Genomic DNA, 16,564 nt, shown 5'->3' on the forward strand with positions numbered 1-16,564 from the left:
AACGTTCGAAATCCATCACTCATCTAAAGCATCGCGTGTCCATGTGCTCGCTCGTCCTAAACGCATGCCGAAAAGAATCTAATCTATCAATACTTATTTAATTCTTTTCATATTGTAATAAGTAAGGATGTGAAGTGGAGGAATGAAAAATTTGCTACGTAAACTTACAGAATCGTCAAGAGCCGAGTTCTAGTTTATTGTAGCTCTCTGGTAACCTTATCCCTTAGTCCTCCCTCAGTGTTTTTATCGTTTATCAGTGACAATGTTTAAGTTATCAGACGTGCAAAAATTTGTCGAGGATCTTGAAGATGAAACTCAGGATGCAGTGCAAAAATTCTGCAATAAAGGCAATTACTTCCGCAAATTCATCCAAGTGTTACAAGATGAAGAAGTCGCTCAGAAGGTGCAAGACGCGGGTCTCGTTTTGTCAGCTGTCACTCCTTTCATCGTTCGGTAATTCTTCCTATATTTCCTCAGATGTAGTCATTCTTTTTATATTGAGACTGTCCCTTAAAAATTCGTCGTTTTATTTCAATTTTCCTCCATAGCTGTCACTTGTCAGCATGAACGAGCATTTGATCGGTACAACTTTAAAAGGTCCACCTTGTCCGTTGATGAAGATAAGCTACGGCGTTGCCATAAAGCACACAGAGTCACAAAGTGAATGGGAGAGCTAGGACTATGTTCTGGACGACGAGTTCCTAGTGCGGTGTGCGCCGAACTTCGGTCACTTGTTTGAAACCTACATTTTTCATCCAGAATGGTGATGTAGAATATGTGGTGATTCCTATCCATTTTGTTTACATTGTATGGCCGGGCTCCTGTATATCGCAAACAATCGATTATGCATCGACAAAGTTACCTAGCGTGACACAGGAGTCATGGAATTTGGGAATTGGACAATGCTTTAAAGAGGTCCCAGCCCTCCCACTTACATTATGACTCTATGTGCTCTATAGGCGTTGCCTCAAAGAATGGCGAGGCCATAACTACTCAGTTTTTCTAATCGGTCAAACCAGTGGATTTTTACGGGAAACAATATTTATCTGTGGGTCATTGGAGCATCGGTAAGGCAGTCGCTGACTGCATCAACCAATCAGAGTGGCCCTTGATTGGCGAAAGTTGCATGAGCAGCGCATTTAAATCTTAGTGGAGTAATGATTTTCAGATTCAGCTTAATCTCCTCAATTATCAGAAAATGTCATTCACAGGCTAGTCAGCATTCCGAAGTGGAATTTTATCCTCTTTCGAAAATGTTTTTATGAATTTTTCCCACAGACCAAACCCTGACAAGTTATTGGCACGAAATGAACATGCATCATCTTTTCTTCCATTAGAACACATGTTAAACTGTGGCCGAGTTTCATCCACTTGAGTGACGTCATAGAAATATATTTACAGTCCCTCTATTCTTGTAGACAACACCTGAGGGTGGATTGAGTACTCTCTTTAGAGTTACAGCTGTTGCAGAGTTGCAATGGATTTAGGTTGTAACTGAGTGCTCAAAATTGTTCCTAGCAAAATTGAGAATCTTGCGGTTTACTTTATTTTGAGTGCTTTCTTAAAATTTGTATGCTCTTAATTTCCCCTAGTTTAATATTGTCTTTTATCATCTCAGATCTCAGTCAGACCTGCCAAATCTGGAGCAAGATGCCATTGAAGTGAGTCAAGAACTAGTATCCAGTCATCTAAAGATAATTGAAAAACTTTTGAGCAGTGATAAAAAATTTTCAGTGATTGCTCTGAAACTTCTAACCGGTATGTACTCATTGGTTGCCATCAAAATCACAAGTTATCTTTTTTTTTGTTTAATATTTTTCATTTGAAACAGTACTTTTAAAAAGTGCAGAAGTTGGAAGTCCGTTTTTCAAAACCATTTTTTTTATTGCATTTTTGAACGCTCCGATTGTCCTTACTAAATTACCCAAGAAAGCGGCAGTAGTCTGTTTCTTGGGATGCTAGTGATGAACACACAGGAATGGGAAGTTTATGTGAGAAGAGCAAAAAAAATTGCACACATAATATGAGTTTGAAAAATTGGACTTCTGCCCTTCTTATGAGTCCTTGCTGATTTATTTATGATGTGTACTATTGTGAAGTGCGACAATATGAACTGTGTTCTTGGAAGGCAATAGGCAATATCTCTGTTAATATTGAATGTCAAACTCGGCGTTTGGACAGATCTTATTGTTTTTTGCTTATTCCTATGCTTAAGCCTTACGATTCCGTGGCACAATGATTCATCTTAAGTACAGTGGATTGGTTCAATCAGCTTATTCCTTAGTCTGAGTGGCATTGCATGTGCGGAAAATTTGAAATATCTCAGCTTTTAAATCTTGAGCACTGCACTTACCAAATTTCCAAGTAGGTATTCTTTCACATTCTGGTCTCTTTTTTTAAATCCTCTGTGGGTTTTCTGTTTTTCATTTAGTAAAAATTCATTTTTTTTTTCAGCAATCGTAACTATAAATTATGATCTTGCAAAAGAGATTCTTTTGGAACTTCAAATAACAGGGGACACGATGGACAACTTAGCGTCCAATCAAAAAGTGCGGCCATTTTTTATAGAATTCATTCTGAGTTTTATCCGAAAGAATAGCTCAGCTTTGTTTTCCCTTCTTGTTAGCAAACCAAAAAGTAAGTTTTGATAATTAATCTTCTCTTTCCTTTTTTCTCATCCTAAGATTTTTGCATCTATTATATTTTCTTATAAAGCTATTGTTTCTATAGATTACAACAACATCCATCATAAATTTAAAAAAAAAAAACCCTATAGCCTACCTTCAAACTCCCTGAGACTGAAAATAACATCCACTCAAGTTGTATCACAAATCACTATTTTCCAAAAAAGTTGCTTCTGAAAACTGCCAAAATTGGAGAGTTGGTTCTCCTTTGAAAAAAAAAAGTGCGGAATCCCTATCTCCCCTTCTTCCTCCCCTCTTACTCTCTTTTCTTATTCCTTCTAGTTTTTAGGCAAAGAGAAGTGGCTTGAAAACCGAGTTGCATCACTAGGGCGGAGAGATTATAAGACTGAAGCCCTCAGGCTGGTTAGCAGGTTTACTTCAGTGAGCTGTGATCAGCTTGTATTTTCTGAAGCTTTGAAGCTTTTGCACTATAATTTTCAGTGTAAAGTGTCAGCAACTCAAACTATTACCTCTAAAAGTCATTTTTAACTGATATACTTTTATCTAAATTATTATTTAAAAAGTCTTTGTAAGGAACCTTAATCCACTTTAAGATGTAAAAAAAAAAATTTAAAAAAATATAAATAAGTGATTAAATCTATTAAAAGTAGAATTTCCTATGTACGATAGTAAAAAACATGTATTCTCAGGAATAGTTAAAGAAATTGTTAGCATAAGAAAATCACTATTGTCAAACTATCTGTAAGTACTTCAGAACGCTGTTTAAATGCTCAGGTTTCAAATCCTTGTTAAATGTGTTATTTTTTCTATTATTTGAAATCAATTCCTAACAATTTATTCTTTTCTTTCCCAAGATATGTTCAATACTATCATCGTGGGACTGGTTGTTGACGAATGCGAGGATGTTGTCAAGTTTTTATCAACTGTTGAAAACTTTCTCAAAACAGTGCAATTGGCTGATAATTTGAAGCTCAACGCCTTTCAGTCATCAACTTTAGCCCACTTAGCTGAGTTATATAAATGGCAAGGCCCGCCTGGTTTCAAAAAATTCTTTAAGCCTGTCAAGACAGTCAAAAAAGCCAAACTTGATCCAGTTGGCGAAGTAAGTTTATTCTAAGTTATTTTCTTCTCCGATAGAAATGTTTTATCTTATCAATGTGCTGGGTTAACTCATCAGTTGTCATTCATTCATGACTGTCTATTGGGAACGCCCCCCCCCCCCCTCTACAAGAAGAAGAAAATTTTTCAGGGGAGTGATTTTGTCAAGTTGGGTGGAGTTATCAGAATTTGAAGTTTTGATGGAGACTCCTCTTCAGCATCGCAAATAAGAAGTCAATAATGGTTTAGTTCATTGTTGTTCCCACGGGAAGCATTGAATTGTCTTTTCACATGACAATTTCAAGCCCTGAACGTGACAGTCTTCAACTTTTAGAGTTTCCTTGAAATTATGTTTTCAAAAGTAGAAACTTCAAAATGTCGTAATTTAGGTTTTGTTCAAGATTATAAGCAAAATTGTTGTTAAACGCTTATACAAGTAGTAGGACTAATATCTTAGCTCCAATTGCAACGTTACAGACCTCAACAAATGTCTTATTTTTAATTTTTCTTGTAACGAAAGGGAAACATAGCTTTTCTAAAGAATTTCCATGCATCATCATCAATTGCCGAAATTTTGACGCGATATTTTCGCTCGTTTCATACCTTATTACACATTCATTTTAGCGGCGCGCCAGGCAGGGAGATCGCACGGGACGGGACCCGAGTAATTGCTGGAGTGTGGCGCGCCTTCAATCCGGCTGGCAGCAACATGCTTACAGCCGTGGTCGAATAGTTGTATCTCTGCGCCTGCCGTAAATGAGCTTTAATTTCATTTCCTGCACGCGTAGGGAAGCGTATTATGCTCCGATTGCAACGTTACAGACCTCTACAAATGTCTTATTTTTAATCATTCTTGTTACGAAAGGCAAATACTGTTTTTCTAAGGAATTTCCGCGGATTTCCTTCTGTTGCTGGAAATTTTGTCTAGCGGCGCGCCAGGCAGGGAGATCGCACGGGACGGGACCCGAGTATTTGCTGGAGTGTGGCGCGCCTTCAATCCGGCTGGCAGCAACATGCTTACAGCCGTGGTTGAATAGTTGTATCTCTGCGCCTGCCGTGAATGAGCTTTAATTTCCTTTCCTGCACGCGTAGGGAAGCGTATTTAGCTCCGATTGCAACGTTACAGACCTCAACAAATGTCTTATTTTTAATCATTCTTGTTACAAAAGGCAAATACTGTTTTTCTAAGGAATTTTCGCGGATTTCCTTCAGTCGCCGGAAATTTTGTCGCAATATTTTCGCTCGTTTCATACCTCATTTTAAAAAAATGAATTTAATAAACCCAATCCAAGATTCTGAATCGATACAATTCAGGGATACACTTTTACTCAAATTGTGGTAAAAACGGGACAGAGAGTCAAGGTAAATGGCGTGCAGTCTCCCTTTCTGTTTAACGCGCGCCAGTATATCCTTTCTCACGCGTAAGGACGCGTATTTAGCTCCGATTTCAACGTTACAGATCTCAACAAATGTCTTATTATTAATCATTCTTGTTACGAAAGGCAATACTGTTTTTCTTTAGAATTTCCGCGGATTTTCTTCAGTCGCCGGAAATTTTTTCGCAATATTTTCGCTCGTCTCATACCTCATTTAAAAAAATGAATTTAATAAACCCAATCCGAGATTCTGAATCGTACAATTCAGGGATACACTTTTACTCAAATTGTGGTAAAAACGGGACAGAGAGTCAAGGATAATGGCGTGTAGTCCTCCCTTTGCGGCGTTTTTAGCGGTGCACCAGCCAGGGAGATCGCACGGGACGGGACCCGAGTAATTGCTGGAGTGTGGCGCGCCTTCAATCCGGCTGGCAGCAACATGCTTACAACCTTGGTCGAATAGTTGTATCACTGCGCCTGCCGTGAATGAGATCATATATCCTTTCCTACACGCGTAAGGACGCGTATTTAGCTCCGATTTCAACGTTACAGATCTCAACAAATGTCTTATTATTAATCATTCTTGTTACGAAAGGCAAATACTGTTTTTCTTTAGAATTTCCGCGGATTTTCTTCAGTCGCCGGAAATTTTGACGCAAAATTTTAGCTCGTTTCATACCTCATTTTAAAAAAATGAATTTAATAAACCCAATCCGAGATTCTGAATCGATGAAATGCAGGGATACATTTCATTCAAATTGTGGTAAAAACGGGACAGAGAGACAAGGTTAATGGCGTGCAGTCCTCCCTTTGCGGCGATTTTAGGGGCGCGCCAGCCAGGGAGATCGCACGGGACGGGACCCGAGTAATTGCTGGAGTGTGGCGCGCCTTCAATCCGGCTGGCAGCAACAGGCTTACACCCGTGGTCGAATAGTTGTATCACCGCGCCTGCCGTGAATGAGTTCAAATATCCTTTCCCGCACGCGTAAGGAAGCGTATTTTATTTTATTTTTGTTTCTGAGGTCTCCCTTCCTATAAACTGGAGTATTTGAAGTAAGCGAAATCCAATAAAAAAAAGAACGAGTTCGCTTAAAGACAGTTTCATCATAGTAGAAGCGGAGTGAATGGTCAACAACTCTTATAAAATGTCATTTGTTACTTGTTACAAGTTCAACTGACAAAAGAGACAATGTTGATCCTTTTCACTCTTTAGTACCTAGCCTTAATTTTCCTTTCTCTGAAATTTCAAACTCAGGACTTAATCCGATTTCTTGTGATGAGAAGAGAAAAGGAGAACGGCTTTTTTGAAAGGCACCTGATTGGTAGTAGCACCAGTTTTATTTCTTCCATGGTAATCCTTCAATGTTTGGCAGAAATTTTTAAGGTTCATTAGTTAATCACAAATAAATGCTCTAACACAATTTTATGCATGTATTTTTGAATATCCGGAACATTTCCCTAAATTTTTGACACATCTCTTCCTTTTGCCACCCAAGAACAACTGATTGTGCTTCATGTCAAATTAAATAAAGTAGCAACTTGTGTGTCCAGTTTTAAAAACTAAACCATTTTTTTTTGCAGGTTGACGAAAATGAAAAAGGATTGGTTCGTTCAAAAGCTCATGAATTCCTAGAACTTTTGTGCACCTCTGAGCAGTATGGTATCGTAACCTCTGATTTAGTTTTCAAAGCTGCTGTTGATCAAACCAATGGATATTTGATTAATTTTTTGAAAAATAAGGTAATCCTTTCAATTAGATAATGCACGGTCTCGTTGAAATTTTCAGGTTCGAGTTGCACTTGGGATTCGCAAGTCACTGGGTTTTCTACCCCTTTAGAATCCTTGATTATTTTCATTTTTTTCCATTATGAGAGGGGATATACACAATTTGTACAATTCACTGTGTTATTTCTCTGGGAATGAATTTCACAAGAAACACCTTTCAAAATATGTAAGTCCATTTATTATTCATAACTTTGAATGCACATCGAAATGGTTTAGGGGACCAATAAAAGAATTCTTATCAACAGCGTTCATCACTTTGTCAGTGTTGCGGAGTTTAACCCACAAGAATCTTGATGGTTTGTTCCTGCTCGGTCATAAGTAAGAAGAATGCACCAAGCATTAGATCCAAGCCTCAGTCCTGAAAAATTATTTTCGTTTGACCAATGTTACTTTCATTGCTCATTTCTTTAAACACAAGGGAGGGAGTTTCAAGGTGCGAAAAATCCAGCGATGTATAATCTGATACTTCTGTGAAAGATTTAGAATTCTGAAAAATTTCCGGAACTTGGCCTCAGAGTTCCTCAAACATTACATCAAGAAAAAAATTCAAAAATCTCTGTACAAGTGGCTCAATTGAATGGATTGTACCTGGGAAAAATTATGCAATAGCTAAAATGGGGGGGGGGGGGGTATTAGGAGCGAAATTTAATTTTGCTCTAAGATCATGCTGGGGATGTTGTCAACATGACAATTGAAAAATTCTTAAAAGTGATCACTGAAATAGTATCTCTATATCTCTATGGAATGATTTTTGTTTTTATTTACATTTTATTCTTACGCTCAATAACAAAGCAACTGCCAATAAAATAGCTTCGGTTTTGAACATTTTTTTGAAGGCATTAAACGGAAAGAAATAATTCATTTTGCAGTAAAAATAGAACCATCAAGTACTAATAACAAACGAGGGTACTCAATAATCAATCTATAATTAAAGCAATGTTTATATTTATTTTTCCCAAAAAGTAATATCACAGATAAAAATTTGCAGGTATTGGATAATGTATGGACAGATGAACTACAAGCGAATCTCCTTACCAAAACCCTCACTGTCTCGCCAAATTTACTAGAAACGGTTTTCCACAAAGTCTCTGTTTCATCAACACAAGTGTCACTACTTATTAAAATAGTGCATCAGGTGAGTCATTCTTATAGTTTTTTAAATTTGTTTATATGTTATTTCCGTCTGCAGTACATAAAAAATATTTCGGCTTCATCAATCTGAAGGATTTACAAAGAACGGGTAATATTTCCCCTTCATAGTTTCCTTTTGTTTTGGGGTTAATTGAATCTGGCAATGGCCGCTCAAAAAAATTCAATTTTGCCAATATACTTTCTCAGTACGTCGGAGTTTTTTGTCAACGTGTGTTAAAAATTCAGCATAAAGCTGAAAATCTCAATACAGAGGGGAAAAGCTCATTCGAGCACAGTTTTCCCTCAAAGAGGTATGCTGTTTGGTTCAACTCCAGTTACGTCTACCCAGTTGTCTTCCTTAATGGACGTAACTAGTGTTGCACCAAACAGCATATCTCTTTGAGGGAAAACTGTGCTCAAATGAGCTTTTTCCCTCTGTATTGAGATTTTCAGCTTTATGTGGAATCTTTAACGCACGTTGGCAAAAACCTCGAACAAAGTGTCTCATGACCGCAATCAGTTTGTATACTTTCTCACTTGAATGATAATTAATTGAAGAACTGAAGAGTGAAGTAAGGATCAAAACTTTACCAATGCACAACTTGAAAGCGATTGTTCCCCTTGTCTTAGGATTAATTACACCTGGTGGAGGTTATTTGGAATAATTCAAATCCAAGAATACTTTCTCACTAGAAAAATAATTCATTTAAGAAATGATGCAAAAAGTTAAATCCAAAATTTTTCACAAATGGAGTTTTGTAAAAATTTCTTTGGTATTCTATATTTTTTAGCAGCAAATTACTGTAATCCCTTGTGAGGATCCTTTTCCTCAGTCCTAATATTCCATTTTACTGAAGGTTCGCAAAAATTTGCTATTTCAAATTGCTAGGGCATTTACAGGGCTTTTTTAAATCTCTCTTAATCACAGTTTTAACCATAATTAAGAGGTCCCCTGAGGAAAGACAGTGTATACAACACTGTGCCTCCGAACTTTTCAATTTTAATAATTTTGCTATTTTTTATTTTGTATTGCACAAATGTTTCATTATCTTTTGAAAGTAATTGTGTACAAATTTTCAATTTCCTTTTTCATAGATCGTAGAAAACTCAAAATGTTATGGAAACAGCCTTCGGTTAGAGAACTACCCTGAAGTAACTCTGAAGTTGTGTTTACCTCAATGCTTATGCAGCTCGATTAAGGACGCCCTCGACAGCAGTGATACTATGTTATGCTATGCAACTATAAATTTTCTCATCGCTTGTATGAAGAAGCTAAATGAATACATTGAGTTACATTCCAACCGACATGGAACTCGTAACATCAACAATCACTTTACTAATTACATTCAGAAGGTAAGTAAAAGTAGTCCTACTCGATAGACTTTTGTCAGTCAAACTGCAGAAAGGTGTCTCTCAGTGTTCGAAGTTGTAGACTTTGTGTCGTACTTTATTTTTTAAATGAAAACCTACGCACCGTCATATCCTAAACACTTTTGTGATTTTCTTTTCTGTGTGTGAAGAATATTCAGAGGAAATTTCTAGCCATGATGTTGGTCTGTTCCTCTTTAAAAAAATAAAATAGGAGCTTGAAGTTTAAAACACTGAAAAGAAGACAGCATTTTTGCAGTTTCACTGTCGCTTTGCCTCAGGCTTTTTGTACGCCAAGTATATGGAGTGCCTTTGGTCTCTAATTTGAATAGTCTTAGACATTGTTTTATCTTGGAAATCATCAATTAATTGTAGACAAAATTGAAGTCTTGGCTAAAATGAAATTTTTTAAATGCTGGGTTTCATAAAACCTTTACAATATTTTTCCCAGTACAGGTATGATGGATGAAAAAGTTGGATGAAACTTTTATAAAATTTCAATTTCAGTCATCATCAGTGAAGTTTGTGCCAGAGGGTCTGAGCCTCAAGATTCGAGTATTGAGCTCATTCCTGTCCCAAGCTTTTATGCATTTTTCAATCTGAAAATTTTGTTTTAAGAGATTATTAAATATTCTCTTAACCTCCTCATGTGTGACACTCTTCAATTGGACAGTATTTAGCGAAAAGAAATTAAGTGTCAAGGTCAAGGAATTGGAGAAAAATGAGTTCTAAGTTTTATCTCACGAAGCTCAATATAGAAAAGAGACTTCAAGTCAACTCTTCCACCCTCAAATTTTTATACGAGCATCAGATTTTAGGCAGAGAAGAATATTTTCCCAGAAAAACTAAAACTATCCTTAACTTAATTTGTTCAATAACTGTCACTCAGTTCTTTATCCTTTGCAGCCGAATTATTCTTCATGCTCAAGCAATCGCCAAAATTAGTTTCATCTGCTCTGATTTTTCCTGCCTTTAAAATTATTTCTATATTCTTTCTTGTATTCAATTGTTCCAGAATGTAGCTTCAGCAGAACTACTTAGCTCTATTTGGACGAAAGAAATTGATTTTCGAACTGTTATAGCTGAAGATGGTAGAAAGTTAACCGAAGAAATGTACCTTTCATCCTTAGCTGAACTTTTAATACTGTTCTCTGATCTTTCGCCTTCATTTGCGGATAAGATACGCCAACACTTTGCGGAGATTTCTTACGATTCATGTCTCTTTTTCTCTGCTGCTCCTTTCCTGAAGGTGTTTTCTTTGCTGATTTACCTCAACAAGATCGATGTCAATCAGGTATTTTTTAATGATATTCTTTTTTTCAATTATTCAAGTGTAAACTCTGATTTTTTACCTATCAATCTACTTTCATTTCATTAATCAATCATGATATTTAATATCAAATATAATATATATATATTTTTTTATTTATATGAATTTAATTTTTTGATGGAACACATCCTCGAATATTTTGAAGAGAAAAGCGCAAAAGGCTCTCTTTACTTTCATTCTAATCAAAGTGTCCACTTGTCCGGAAAGTTCGGAGACTGTACACATTTTTTGAGGGCTGTTTGAAAGTACTGAAAAATTACGGAAATTTTGCAAACAGGTCCGAAATTTTTCTCCTCATGCCACGCATGTTTTTAAAGACAGTCTGGAATTTATGCAACCCCTACAAATCAATTCTCAGTACAATATTATATTTGCCCCTTGGATCGCAATTTTGAAGCTAGTTGATGTTCAAGCCATGAGCTTTAAAATTTGTGGCCACATCATTTTTGCCATGATTTGTGCATGAATTTTTTTGAGGCTATTGAAAAAGCACTAAATTTTTCTAATGAGTACTGATTTTTTTCGGGAAAGAACTGTAAAAGTACTGATTTAGTACTGTGAAAGTACGTATGGATTTTTGCCAGCCAGTTTTAGTAGACATTCTGTCTAATAGAGGGAGTCAAGTTGCATTTTAATATGACAATTCATCGTTTACAGACAAAGGTACATAACACTGCATTCCAAGGTTGCAAAATTGATTAAAAATTCAGGTTTCCCCATAGCACAGCTGCAGTTTCTGTCATTGTTAATTTTTGCATCAATCAGAAGGAAAATCAGTGAAATTTTTTAGTCAGGCCAAAATTTGTTGTAGAATACATCTCTTAGTTCAATGATGACTGTTATCAACTCTTTCACCACCAGGTTGAATTCCGCCATGGCTTGCAGCGAGTGATCGTAATAATGATTTCTGAAAAAAATTTAGAGGCAAAGCAATTGTTCTACAAGTTGATGATAAATTCAAGGCTTGTTAATGGTGATGAACACGAGCTTGCGACCTGGGTCCACAGTTTTTCTACCGTCGGATCTGGTCATGCTGAAAAAGTTGCAGAGTTGTTCGCTTTAGCTGTCGAATACTTGGCCAATGAATCAAGTGAGCTTGTCAAAGTGAGTGACGAACTTGATGAAAGTTCTCGAAAGCATTTGACAGCAGAAGAAAACATTGAAGAGTTTATTAACAAAGGTAATATTTTATCCATCTATGATAGGCATTAAAAACAACAAGTTGTAAACTAGGGATGTTCGATTCTCTGATTGGGAGGGTATGGATTCGATCGACATGAATCAATCAAAAAATGAAAACGTGAATTGATCGACACGATCGATCGACACCGATTCGATCGACAAATTGTTAAAAAACTGGTGTCGATTTGATCGACATGAATCGATCCAAAAATTAAAACGTGAATCGATCGATTCATGTCGATCGACACTGATTCGATCGACAAATTAATAAAAGACAGGTGTCGATTCGATGGACAAATAAATAAAAGACCGGTGTCGATTCGATCGACATGAATCAATACGGGTGTTCTTAAATTAACTGTCGATCGATCTGTCGATCGATTCATGTTTTCATTTTTCGATCGAATCGGTGTCGATCGATTCATGTTTTCATTTTTCGATCGATTCATGTCGATCGAATCAACACCGGTTTTTAACAATTTGTCGATCGAATCGGTGTCGATCGATTCATGTTGATGGATTCACGTTTTCATTTTTCGATCCATTCATGTTGATCGAATCGATATGGATTTTTTTAAATTATCTGTCGATCGAATCAGTGTCAATTGATTCACGTCGATCGATTCACATTTTCATTTTTCGATCGATTCATATCGATCGAATCGACACCGGTTTTTTAACAATTTGTCGATCGATTCATGTCGATCGATTCATGTTTTCATTTTTTGATCAATTCATGTCGATCGAATCAATACCCTCCCTCTGATCGTAATTTATTTCTTTTTCCAGAGAAGTTTTTTATAAAAAACACCTAGCATGTATATTTTGGTATAGAATTTTGCACCAAGCACTGAATGCTTTGTAAATGATTAGTACATTAAAGGATAACTGTTTTGTACGTTTGAAATTGAAAAATTCATTTATTTTTTGGCACTAACGAATCCTGATTGAAATGCTTCATCACTTACTTTATTATAATTATAAGCGTCAAAACATGAATGGAGGAGTCAATTGATAGTATATAGTAATGCATTGATAGTATATAGTAATACAGTTGTACCCAAAAATTTAGTTGAACCGCAAAATAATCAGGGCGCAATTGAAATTAATCTCCAATCAAATCAAGCAGTGCCAGAACTCTAAGAAAGTAGCTGCTATTTTAAGAAAATTGCAGTGGGAAATTGGGCAATCCTTGATTTAATGCAATAATATGTACTATTTTTTTCATTTTAAAGAGTTATTTAATTTGATCACAGTGTTTACAAGTAGATCAACTCCTTGAATTTCATTATTTAATACATTTGCATTGTGTATATATTCTAAATTTATGTTTTTATTTTTTCAGTAACTCATGGATTAATAGATCTGACCCTTTTTGCCTCCAGCTCAACGCGTGTGAACATCAGCCTATTGTTCCTGGCTTTCCTGAAGAACTTTGCAAATGATGATCGTAAAATGAATAGCGCTGTTGCTAAATCTGTGAACAAATTTCTAGTTAATCTGATCGTTCATGCTTTTCACTCACAGGTAATGGAATGAACTCTCTTTTCAACAGATTTTGTGGAAACTTTCTCCAAAAATAAAAATGCCGATAAAATGGAATAGTTAAAGCTCTATTTTGTTAGCTGGCAATAGGTATTTCATATTGCAGTTCCCCAACCGCATGAGAAGTGAAATTATTTTTTGGGCACAAGAAAATATCTGTATTATGGAACTTTGTAAAAATTTCAGAATAAATTTGATTCTCTTGAAGGATTGCCAATGGAAAAGTTCTCTAACAGGGAAGCTTTCTCTGGAATAGTTTTTGGAAAAAATTTCATTGGTTAAGTTTAGGCTTCACAGCTTAGAGGAGTGTCTTACCAACATGTCTTCCAGGGAAGTGTAAATATTTTCAAACCAAACCAAAGTTTTGATGGCCAAGTTCTCCGAAAGTATTAAACGTGTAGTAATAAGTCAATTTTAAACATTTTGATTTTCAAATTGCGTCTCAAAGTAAACCCAATTCAGTCACTTCAGGCATTTATTTATCCCTCATCTTTTTTCTGTTACAGACCAACCTGGAAGGTTTTTGTTTGCTTGTGAGCAAGGACACATACCAAGACATTATTCCAGGAGAATTAAAAAAATATACAAAGTCATGGCTATCCAAAAAACCCAGCAAAAGTCTCAAGTCACTGTATTTGTGTGGGTTTGACGACACATCCCTGGAGGCACAATTACTGCAACTCGCAGTCTCACCGAACGCCAGTCAGCAAAAAGCTCTTCTTGAATCTCTTAATCAGACCTCCCCTGAACATCTCACTCTTCTCTTTCGATTTTGTATCTTCATCGCCGCACAAAATATCCTTCAGGGTTCTTCCTCAGCCCCTCTAGCCGAATGTCTCTCTTCGATCATTGTTTTTATCTTAAAGTGCCTGCCGAACACTTCAGCAGAGCCATGTGTGCAGTTTATGTTAACACATCCAACTATACTGGAATCGTTTTTACCCCTGGATGTGTCAAATGAGTCAAAGAACAGCGTAGCAATAGTGCTTCCCATTTTAATGGAAGTGCAACCTCTAATACCAAACAAGGCTTTAGCTCCATATAAGTTACGATTTCTGAAGCAGCTTAAGTGTCAAATTGAGGATAAAAATGAGTTGAAGGGTAGCAAGAAAGTGGTATCAGAGGTGACAGGTTGTTTGAAACTGTCAGACAAAGAGGCAGCGGAGGTGATAGACCAGATTTTTAAGAATTTTGAATCATTGACAGATACATGGAATGACATAGTGGCGCAGTTGTTGGAAATCATCAGTCAAAGCAGACTTAATGAGCCTTTGCCTAGTCATCTGGTAAGATCCATTTTTTTTTTTTTTTTTTTTTTTAAACTACAAAGAATATAATTGATGCCTAGACGAAATGCAAATTTGAGCATTATGATATATGTTTTGCTATACCTTTGATTTAAATAACGATATATGTAATATACATAATAATTTAAAAACCATAGAAAAGCCTCTAGAAATGCCTACGCAAATGGGTCAATACTGAAAATAGGAGAACTTGTATCTTGCTTCAATGTACTCTACAATCCTTGTCATTTATTTTCTTTCAAGGAACAGGACAATCATGTTTCTTTTGAATTGGACAATATTTCTCCACCTTTCCAAGGATATTCCTCAAAAACTTTATACCGAAATACTGTGTAATTTTCTACTGAATTGAAAATTGATAATCTTAATTTATTTAATTTGATGCCTCTGTAATTTCTCTTTGTCTTTCTCCCACTTATACTCTCTTTTTAGAAGAAATATTTATTATTTATTTTATTCAAGGTGGCTGCACTCTGTTCTCGGCTTCCGAACAAGCGACTCCAGCAAGCATTGACATCATACATCAATGGATTCCCTCACAGCATCGAATTTATTCCACCAGAATTTATCAACAAGTTATTGAAATTGAAAGAAATCTCGCCTTTAGCTCTTCTGTTGTTTTCTCACAATCCCTCATTTATAGAAACGGTAATTACTTTTTACTCTTATAGTATTTAGGAAATTTCATTTCTAAGCGCTACTCCCTTTAGACTAGATAAAAAAAAAATCATAATTGTTGTATAACTTTTATTCCTAATTTTTTTTTCTTCTTAAATATGTCAGCCGAAATCCTAATTCCTCTTACAACTTCTCACCATCAGTTTCTTTTAATCAGACAAGGATGTTCTTTAATTTGCAACAACTAATTAAAGCGCTGGGTGCCAAAAGGATATTTCTTAGTTGCGGTGCTTCAGGAGTTCCGTTCTTGTTTCATCTACTATAATTAAATCAAATGCATTGAATTTGTAAAAATTTTTCTGAATTTTCTTTATAATTTTACAATGCTGAGAACTGAAAATTTCAAAAAATCCACCCAGTAGTTTCCTCTCTAAAACATAAATTAGTAGTGAAGATTTTGAAACACTGCAACCAAAAAATGTGCTCTCTGCACCCAACGCCTCAGTTTCATGTGCATTTTGCTCTTCTTTTATTTATACATTCAATCAATAGGTGATGTCAAATGATTTTAACTGATGCAGTACGTATTGAATTTATTCCGTTTGTCTGTGCACATTTTTAAAAGATGATGGGTAAAAAGCTAACTCCCCCTAAGCATTTAAAAATTAGCAAATAATTTACTTATCAGCCAATTCATTAATTAATTGAAATTATTCTTCTTCTCTTGCAATCTGATCACAGGTGATTAAGGACTGGGAAAGCATAAAAAACAAACCAACCATGATTTTTCCAATTCTAACAGCTGTTAGCGGCAACACTGACCTTCAAGATGAAATTTTGAAAGAAGTAACTCAAAGCCATCTTTCCTGTCTCTCGACTCATGTATTGTCACCTCCGGCCTGGTTTCTAGAGAACAATCAAATTGGGTCTCAACTTCTTTACAGATTCATTGGTATGTAACTTTATTCTTTCTTTTTTTCATGCTATAAACGGGTTCAACTGGAATCAGCCTAACCACGTTTCACGTTGTCAAATTTCTGTCTTGACTTATTTTTAAACTGATCTGCTTAACGCTATCAAACTCTCTATGAATTTACGCCGGATAATGATAAAGATGCTCTCAAATTTCAAGTTTCAGTGCTGCTTAGGTTTTTGTTTAAAAACTGGAAAATCAGAAAA

The 16,564-nt window shown here is 35.9% G+C and overlaps 1 protein-coding gene across 1 annotated transcript in view; it reads left to right on the forward strand.

Moving 5' to 3' along the window:
• The first annotated feature begins 19 nt into the window (after nucleotides 1–19).
• The window catches only part of LOC109031261 (nucleolar pre-ribosomal-associated protein 1), a 30,509-nt gene continuing 13,964 nt past the window's right edge, over nucleotides 20–16,564 (forward strand). Inside the window, exons 1-13 of the mRNA XM_072299187.1 lie at nucleotides 20–453; nucleotides 1,619–1,758; nucleotides 2,455–2,637; nucleotides 3,500–3,747; nucleotides 6,701–6,859; nucleotides 7,893–8,039; nucleotides 9,131–9,388; nucleotides 10,419–10,697; nucleotides 11,595–11,913; nucleotides 13,261–13,442; nucleotides 13,967–14,746; nucleotides 15,230–15,415; nucleotides 16,127–16,337. Of these exons, the coding sequence (XP_072155288.1) occupies nucleotides 263–453; nucleotides 1,619–1,758; nucleotides 2,455–2,637; nucleotides 3,500–3,747; nucleotides 6,701–6,859; nucleotides 7,893–8,039; nucleotides 9,131–9,388; nucleotides 10,419–10,697; nucleotides 11,595–11,913; nucleotides 13,261–13,442; nucleotides 13,967–14,746; nucleotides 15,230–15,415; nucleotides 16,127–16,337 (3,283 nt within the window). The 5' untranslated portion in view covers nucleotides 20–262. The remainder of the gene's footprint in view (nucleotides 454–1,618; nucleotides 1,759–2,454; nucleotides 2,638–3,499; nucleotides 3,748–6,700; nucleotides 6,860–7,892; nucleotides 8,040–9,130; nucleotides 9,389–10,418; nucleotides 10,698–11,594; nucleotides 11,914–13,260; nucleotides 13,443–13,966; nucleotides 14,747–15,229; nucleotides 15,416–16,126; nucleotides 16,338–16,564) is intronic.

The sequence above is a fragment of the Bemisia tabaci genome, chromosome 4 (genome assembly GCF_918797505.1).
Source record: "Bemisia tabaci chromosome 4, PGI_BMITA_v3".
NCBI lineage: Eukaryota > Metazoa > Arthropoda > Insecta > Hemiptera > Aleyrodidae > Bemisia > Bemisia tabaci.